At 48.1% G+C, this 9,423-nt stretch overlaps 1 protein-coding gene across 1 annotated transcript in view; it reads right to left on the reverse strand.

Annotated features, from left to right (window-relative positions):
- The window catches only part of RAX2 (retina and anterior neural fold homeobox 2), a 13,705-nt gene extending 4,317 nt beyond the window's left edge, over positions 1-9,388 (reverse strand). Inside the window, exons 1-2 of the mRNA XM_006025752.1 lie at positions 9,314-9,388; positions 4,357-4,607 (exon numbers count right to left, since the gene is read on the reverse strand). Coding sequence (XP_006025814.1) covers positions 4,357-4,599 — 243 coding nt within the window. The 5' untranslated portion in view covers positions 4,600-4,607; positions 9,314-9,388. The remainder of the gene's footprint in view (positions 1-4,356; positions 4,608-9,313) is intronic.
- Between the last annotated feature and the right edge of the window lie 35 nt (positions 9,389-9,423).

The raw sequence follows: 9,423 nt of genomic DNA on the forward strand, positions 1-9,423 counted from the left end.
AATCCAGGCTGACCTTGACAGACTCAGGAAATGGGTGGACAAGAATCTGATGGTGTTTAACACCGACAAATGCAAGGTTCTCCACCTTGGGAGGAAAAACCTGCAGCATGTCTATAGGTTTGGCAGTGCTACGCTGACTAGCACTACAGATGAGAGGGACTTGGGGGTCAGGATTGACCACAAGATGAACATGAGCCTTCAATGTGATGCTGCAGCCAGTAAAGTGAGCAAAACCCTGGCTTGCATCCATAAGAGCTTCTCAAGTAAATCCCAGGACGTCATTCTCCTGTTGTACTCAGCCTTGGTGAGGCTGCAGCTGGAGTATTGCATCCAGTTTTGGGCTCCACAATTCAAAAAGGATGTGGAGAAGCTTGAGAGGGTGCAGAGGAGAGCCACGCGCATGATCAGAGGTCAGGAAAACAGACCTTGCAATGAGAGGCTGAGAGCCACGGGACTCTTCAGCCTGGAAAAACACAGGCTCAGGGGCGATCTGGTGGCCACCTATAAGTTTATAAGGGGTGTTCACCAGGACCTGGGGGAACGTCTGTTCACCAGAGCGCCCCAAGGGATTACAAAGTCGAATGGTTATAAACTTCTGCAAGACCGTATCAGGCTGGACATAAGGAAGAACTTCTTTACTGTCCGAACCCCCGAGGTCTGGAACAGCCTGCCACCGGAGGCAGTTCAAGCACCTACTTTGGACGCCTTCAAGAAAAACCTGGATGTTTTTCTTGCTGGGATCCTATGACCCCAGCTGACTTCCTGCCCCTGGGGCAGGGGGGTGGGCTCGATGACCTTCCGAGGTCTCTTCCAGCCCTAATGTCTATGAAATCTATGAAATCTATGAATCGATTCGGACCTTTAAATTGGTCCCCTGATTCAATTCAGATTTGGAGATTCAGCCACTGAATCGGGCTGAATCTCCTCTGAGTCGAATCACCACCCAAAGCTTTGCACAACCCTAATATGCAGTACTGGTCATTCACTCTCCAGAAGAAGATATCAGACCTAGAGGGGGTTACAAGTATGGTGGCAAGAATAATCAGCGTGTGGGAAAACACCCCTATGAAGAGGTAAAAATTGGCATCTGTCACTGATTGCTCTCACTGATGGGATAGTGGAGGACACTGGCTTAGATGAAGCCTTGTTCTTATGGATCCATAATGCCAATTCACGAGATCTTATTCCATAGTTTATAGTTTCATAGTTGTTAGGGTCAGAAGGGACCTGAGCAGATCATCAAGTCTGACCCCCTGCCATGGCAGGAAAGGATGCTGAGGTCAAACAACCCTGGCTAGTTGATTATCTAGCCTTCTTTTGAAGACCCCCAGGGTAGGAGCGAGCACCACTTCCCTTGGAAGTTGGTTCCAGCTCCTAGCCACCCTGACTGTGAAGTAGTGCCTCCTGATGTCTAGTCTGAATCTACTCTCCGCCAACTTATGGCCGTTATTCCTCATTACTCCCGGGAGTACTCGGGGGAACAGGGACTCTTCCATAGCCTGCTGGTCCCCCTTGGCCAGTTTGTAGATGGCCATTAGATCCTCAGCCTTCTCTTGTGGGGGATGAACAGGTTCAGGTCCCATAGCCTCCGCTCATAGGGCCTGCCCTGCTGTCCCCTGACCATGCGAGTGACCCTCCTCTGGACCCTCTCCATGTTGTCCACATCCCTCCTGAAGTGCGGTGCCCAGAACTGGATGCAGTACTCCAGCTGTGGCCTGACCAGTGCTGCATAGAGGGGAAGGATCACCTCCTTGGACCTGCTTGTGATGCATCTGTGAATGCATGACAAGGTGTGGTTGGCCTTCCTGACCGCGTCCCTACATTGGTGGCCCATGTTCATCTTGGCATCAATAATGACTCCAAGATCCTTTTTTGCATCTGCACTGATGAGAAGGGAGTTCCCCAGCCTGTAGGTATGCTGCTGGTTCTTCCTCCCCAGGTGCAGCACCTTGCACTTGTCAGTATGGAATCCCATCCTGTTCTCATCCGCCCACCCCTGTAACCCGTCTAGATCTAGTTGCAGCCTGTCCTTCTCCTCCAACGTGCCCACTTCTCCCCACATCTTAGTGTCATCCACAAATTTGAACAAGGTGCTTTTCACCCCCTTGTCCAAATCGCCGATGAAGATGTTGGACTGAGGGACCCCACTGCTCACATCCCTCCAGGTTGAAAATGACCCGTCCACCACCACCCTCTGGGTGCGGCCCTCCAGCCAATTTGTGACCCATCTGATTGTGTGGGCATCGACACCAGTTGCCTAATTTCTTAATGAGGATGGGGTGAGGGACAGTGTCGAAGGCCTTCCTAAAGTCCAGAAAGACTACGTCCACCGCGACACCTGCATCCAAGGATTTTGTGACCTGGTCATAGGCTACCAGGTTGGTCTGACAGCTAGGCATCTCTTGAACAGAGGCATCCAATCATGTCAGATCAGCGTGTACTTTCATGATGGGAAATAGGTTGAAAACCACCGGATTTATTTCATTTGCAACCTAAGTCAGTACTGAACTGAAGTGTCTAGTGCCACAAACGGGGCCCTCTAACCACCAGATCTGCTGCTCCTTGCAGTGACTTGGTTTTCCACTTCTTCCCATTTCCAGCTCATTTTTTTGCTAGTTTTTCTGTAAATTTATTTCCAATTTTCCTGAATTTTCTATCCTTTATTCCTTCCTTTATGTCTCTGTGTTGCTTACAGTCATTTCCAGAAGGCATGGTGCCCCCCAAAACCATGGGTCCAACTCATTCCTAGTGATTTCCATTCAGTTCCAGCAGGGATCACTGCTTTCTGGCACATCCTTCCCTGTGCTGCTAGTGATGTTTTGCTAGGCTATGGACTATTAAAAAAGAAAATTAGACCTCTAGTGTTGTCAGTTTACATGAACTGAGGTTTGCCTCTCGCTATCCTCTAGCTCGCCAGTGGGAGTTTCTAACATAAAAATACATGGCAGCACAATTTCTTTTCAGACAAATTTTGAACAATAGGGGAATGTGCTCAAAAGTCCACGAAACAAAACCTCGGAGTCTGTGACGGTCTATATTCTGGAAACAGACACCATCTAAAGTCTGACACTCGAGAATCCACCAGGATCCCATTGATCCCAGGTCTAGAATTCTCCAGAATATCACCAGATCGAAAAATCGAGACCCTATAAAACTCAAATCTTTCCCAGCTCTAGAATCCTACACGCTAAACTGTACAGTGTCTTAAACATTTCTCAGCTCCAAGGAAATGACCAGGACCAGGTCTCCCTCACAAGGCAATCACATCAAGTTAGAACCAGAAGCTGGGATTTTCTGGAACAAGGAAAGCCTCAGAGAAAGGGCATTTTGTGCCTCAAATCTTGTCCGACATCCCTTTCTAATATAAAGTTGGCCCAATGAAAGACATGAAACAAATCCTGCTTCTCGCATGTTCCCTGGACCATTGTGATTACACCAACGCTATAACATTACTATTGATATCAAAGCCACGCACAAGCCTGGCAAGCAGGAGCTCTCCTTTCTTGCGGTTAACATTGCCAGCTCCAGCAGCGTGCTGCCCTCCATGCATACAAGCAGTTGACTTGTAATCGCATCCGTGGCTCAGGAATGGCTCAGACAACTGCAGGGGCCTGAGAGCCAGCAGGACTCAGCACTGCAGGTACTGGAGGACCAAGCGAACAGTGATTATTTGGGGGCAGTGAAGGAGCCACAGGAGTATGTGTGCATGACTACCCAGGCAGGCGGCTGTCAGAGGAGGCTCTAATGCTGGCAGTGCTCCAGGAAGTAGGCATTTGCCCCAGTTAGGAGGATGAATCCTCCTCCGGGAAGGAGTGCTGAAGAGGAATCCTGGAGGCTGATGCTCTGTCTTCATGTAACAGGCACCACCACACACACGGCAGCAAGACAAGCTTCCTCCACATCACTGACCTAGAGCTCTTGAGCTCTGGCCAAAAGACATCCTGCCATTAGAGTGGAGAGGGATGTCTAGGCTCCCTGGCTCACTCAGTCCTTGGCTTTGCTGCTGGGACTTTCACCTAGTGTGCACTGCGGCGTGGACTCCTGACCACTAGGAACTGACTACACCAGGGGCGGGCAATTATTTTGGGCAGAGGGCCGCTTACTGAGTGTTGGCAAGCCATTGAGGGCCACATGACAGGTACCCAGGGGCAGAAAAATATTATTTTTCTAAATTTTTTAGGATAGAATGGCCTGGCAAGCCGCATCCAGCCCGCGGGCCGCATTTTGCCCACCCCTGGAGTACACAGATAATACAGCACAACTACTGAACTAGTTACTGAGAACTGAAAGCCTTGCATATGTGCTATAGATGAACTAGGTGCATAGAAGTAATAGAAGCAGCCGGGCCTCTCTCACCTGCACTCTGACCTCTGGAAGATTGACCTTCATGGCCAGCTCCTCCCGGCTGTAGACATCGGGGTAGTGGGATTTCTCGAAGGCCCTCTCCAGCTCATGCAGCTGGTATGTCGTGAAGGTTGTGCGGTTCCTCCGGTGTTTTTTCTTGGGCTGCTCTTCTTCAGTGTTGTCTGGCGTGGTGCCCTCACTGTCCACACTCTTCCTCAGCTCACTCAGCTCCCCCTCACATTTATTTAGGAACATGCTGGCTTCTGTGAACAGGACAGTAGTTGGGGATTAGTGTGGAGCCTGACTGTGAATGTTACCCTCACAGACAGCTAGAAAGACAGGTCCCTCCGTCACAGCATAGGGACAGCAGAAGAAATTTAACACAAATCTTCAGCCAGCACCTTCCATTCAAAGGGGTCCCAAAGCATTTTATAGACTAGACTTGCAAATCAATTCATCTGTCACTGAAAGGCAGCTACTTCAGCAGCAGAATAAGCCACGCATGGCGTATAATTGTACAAGAGATGAAGGAAATTATGTGAGGAAGAATTTTTCATCTACAGGCGGGTCTGCATACACATATTGGTTAGAAACTACACATTTCTGAGACGCTATATTGGCTCAGGCACCTTTATGTCATTAAAACTGTCTGCACCGCAGGGGCTTGTACTGAATTAACATTTTAGCAATATAAAAACAGGGTGCAGGTCGGTCCTAACTGAAATTTCATGGAGGATTTGGGACAACTGTCTGTCTGGACAGAGAGGCCAATCCTCCTGCCCTTGGAAACAGTGCTATAGTTACTTTTCATTGACCAAGAGGCAACTCTCCCTAACAAGGGCAGATCTAGGATTTTGAAAAAGGGGGTGTAGATGGTGTGGTGTATCATCCCGTATAACACAACGCATTTTCTTTGGGCAAAAAGACATCAGAAGATTTACTAATATGTTTGAGGCCTAAGATTTAAGATTGAAGTGAAAACAAACGTAATTTAAGTGGAATGGGTTAAAAATGGTTTACAAGGCTGTGAAATAGGAGCTACTAATAGACAGGTGCAACTAATAGACAGAAGAACTGCAGAAGAAAGACTAGCTTGATTAGTGGAACGTCAAGACCATTAAAAAGGAGAGAGGGTCGTTAACACCTGTGGGATGAAGAACTTAGAAGGAATCAGGTAGATTTTAATGAGCCATGAGGGCCATTGACTTTGATTCCCTCCTTGCTGCCTGACTAGAAATGCTGCTGCCATGTCAGGTAGTTAGTTTTGAACTTTGGATGGAGCAGGACTCAAAGCAGGGTGCAATGGCAATAGTGCACCCCAGCTGGATCTGCCACACTAGAAGTCCACACTAGACCCACTATTTTCACTGGTGCAGTGGTGCAGTACGGACCCACTGGAAAGACTACCTCCTCCTGAACCATCAATTCTGCCTCCTGCAACAGTTCTCCATTTTTGGAGATCTCCCTTTTAAAGAATTTTCCGCCGCCGCCCTGCTTGGCTTGTGAGACCAATAAAGAGCTATGGTGAAGAAACAAGACCGTCCAGCCTCTGAGGACTTGCCAACCTTGCAGTGGTGGCAGAACCCAGCAAACATGACGCGCAGTATGCCCTGCCCATTTGCACTTGCTGACCCACTCCAAACCCAGACATTCACCAGGGACGGTTCTGCAGATTCATGCCTAGCACCTGCTCTCAGCCCACCAGGAACCGAGGGCTTAGGAGCAGGCAAAAAGGGACAAGCCCAGTGTGGCTTTGCTGGCATATTTGGGGGTTTGGAGCAAGCCTGCAGACACTGGTAGATGGGATCTAGGCAGGGGGGTCTTTGGTGGGATGTGTAGAGAAGTCTACAGTGATTGGCCACTATTCATCTATTGCTGCCCTTTCACTTCTGTTTCCTCACAGTGCAGGGGGATCTCACAAAACATATTCTGTTTAGAAACAATCCTGATGTTAATTCAGGTACTTCTGAGCCCCTCACGGATGATTAGGGACAGCTGGTGGCAGCTGGGGTGGCGTGGGCACTAAGGCGCACGGTTGCAAGTACAAGGTCAAAGCCGGAGCACCCATGGCATGGGCTGTCAGATTCCAGCGAATCTGTGAATTCTGCTAAATACCTTGTTGCCAGGACATGAGAAAGGAAAGGGACACCTGGCATCCAAGGGCATCAATAGCTGAGGGCCAGATTAATAGCCACACTTAGACTCTTTTATGCTACTCTGGTACTACAAACTAGCCATGCACCTGATCACATAACCTGGGTTGAGGCTTACTCTGTGTCAGCACAATATTCAAAACAACCTGCGTGAACACGGAGACAGACAGATATTTTCAAGGAAACAGGTTGTTCATTCCTTTAAGAGTTCATCTGCTCCTGCTGCTTATTCCGTTATACAAAGTCATAATCCTTTCCCTCTGACATCACAATCATATCCACAACAGCCCATTGTGTTGTTACCCAACCCAGGGGATTAGGATTTAAAACAGGCTGCATTGTCTAGTGACTAGAGCAAAGGGCTTGGCTTTTAGGCACCTGGGTTCTAGCCTCAGCTCTGCAGATCTGCTCTGTGGCTGGGAACAAATCTGTTCTCCTCTCTGTGCCTCAGCTTCCCCTTCTGTAAAATTATTTCCACCACAGTGAAGTGTTTTGAACTCCTTCCATTACAGCGGCCAAGTGGCACGGTTAAAATGAAGGAAGAGAAAAGAGTGGGCATGTGACCTCTGCACAGGGATGTGCCAGAGGCTTTTCAATGGCTTAATTCCCTAGTGCTGAATGGGAGCTTTGCCATTAGCTTCAACCAGATCTAGATTTGTGTTTGCTAGTGTGCGCGGGGGGTGAAGCACTCTCTTGACAGCATCCAAGCAAAACTCCAGCAACTCTGGCTGCTTTGTAAAATGCCAGAGCTCCTTGGGAGAGAACTGGATTTGTTCAGACTAGGACTATAAAGAGCAAACCACTGGGCTGACCTTTCAGATCACCGCATTCACGGGAATGAGAGAAGACGGATAAAGAAAGCTGGGATCAGGAGCAGAACTGAGTGGGGACAACCGGGGCAGTAGCTCCAGATGCCACTGTCGGGGGGAGTGCAAACACCTGCTGCTAGAGCTTGCAGCTGGCCGCAGCACCTCTGCTAGCACTGCCCCGGGCACTGCTGCTTCCCTGAAAACAAAGGTGACCTGTTGTGCCTCTGGGTGAGATGACACAACGAGGACCTGATCTGGCTCCGATTAAAGCTGATGAGCATCTTTCCACTGACTTTAATTGGGGTAGTTCAGACTATTCGTGGATATGGAGAAACGGTTCTGAAATGCTGTCCAAGCCCAACACCCCTTGGCATGCCACACAGAAGGAGTGGGCCAACCACCAGAGCGCCACTGAGGCTGATTTACTCTAGGTGAGGGTCTAACCTGGTGGCTACCCACCTGCCATACAGACCTAGAACCTAATGAACTGGGAATTCACAGGCAGGCATATTTGGATCCTGACTCTATATTTAAGAATCGGTGGCACAAAAATGAGGCTGCTGAATAGGTCTGACCCTTCTTGCCTGACCACAATGGGAGCTCTGGCTGTGAAGATATTGCAGGACCTAATACAATCCATTACGAAGCAAGGGGGTTTCAAAGTGTGCTTGTAGCTAAAGCACTCACACACAAACCGGTTCAATCTACTGCTGTGGTCCTGACTACATGAAGTAGATTTAGTCCTTGACAAATATTTTGGTGGGTCACTGATTAAGATGCAGCAATGTAGCAGCCCTTTAGGCCAGTGCGCAATCTTCCGTAATACAGACAAGGATTGCCAATGTTCTGCCTACTTAATGATTAAGCTGGATCCTCACTTGGTATAAATCAGCACTGGATTCGACGGAACGACACTGATTTTTCACTAGATGACAAACTAGAGATTATACATTGCAGCTCTCTAGCCACCCCTTCCCATAAACAGCCAGATAGATGGACAGATACTATATTACATAGAGGATTATTAAATTCTTTGTGGAAAGCCAGTGATCACATAGACACGAAGCAAGGAAACTTATATAAAAACAAAGATTAAAAAGATTAAAACCTAAATTTCCTATGAAATCTCAACAGGATTTTATTAAAAAGCCACCTGCCCTGGAAATTCTTTTAGTTTCAATTTATATGGCCTGAAAAAGCAAAAACAGCTAGTGTCAGAATATTTTAGTCTTACAGGCAGGAATGTCTTTTCTTCCTCATTTCTTACTTTGTGTCCTTTCTTGTGCTAAACTCTTCCCCACCTGACTTGGCCCCACACAGTTAAACATTTCTGTAATGTCTTTGAGGATATATTTATCTATGCCACTAGACGAACTAAGAAAATCACAAAAATCCTGCAGCTACTTCTGAGTTTCTCATAACAAGTGAAATTACAGTATTTACAAAAACACGCAGCTGTCCCGCCAGTCTAACCCAGGCTTTAGAAATACAAATCAGAAGAGGATCTCGTGTGTGGGTTTTTAAAGCAAAAACAAATATACACCCCCTGAATAATTCACGCCAAATCCCCATTTAACTGAGATTGAATCTGAACAAGCGTTTAGTTCTTTTTCCTCCTGCGTCACCTTTCTGGTACGGCTCTTTCGAAGTGGGAACTTAACCCCGGAGACTCGTACTTTGCTGAAGACAACGTTGCACTTGACATAAATTGGAAGACGGTGATCTAAAAATGCAAATAATCAGGGAGGCCAGTCCACAGAAGGCAGGGATCAGTGACAGATTCTTCACACCTGCCCACCGTGGGCCATCAAGTGCGGCGTGCTCTTCCCTGTACGTGCCCGCGAACTGCCCTCAACTCGGTGGGGCTTTTCATGAGAAGCAAACTCCCCCAAACCACAGCAGTTCTTTCCCTCTTGGCCCTCCCACTCCTGTCGCTGGCTAGTAACAGGGGGCGGTTTTTCTGCCCCCCCCCAGCCCAGCCCTGGATGCTTATAAGTGTTTCCAAACCTCAGGAAGATTTTCCCTTTGAATTTTTTATCCAGTTTAGGTTGTGATGAGGGTCTTGTTAGGTGGGCAAGGTGGAAATCACCGCCACGCCGGGATGCTCTTGCCCGGGC

Source organism: Alligator sinensis, unplaced genomic scaffold, assembly GCF_000455745.1.
Source record: "Alligator sinensis unplaced genomic scaffold, ASM45574v1 scaffold103_2, whole genome shotgun sequence".
In the NCBI taxonomy this organism is placed as follows: Eukaryota; Metazoa; Chordata; order Crocodylia; family Alligatoridae; genus Alligator; species Alligator sinensis.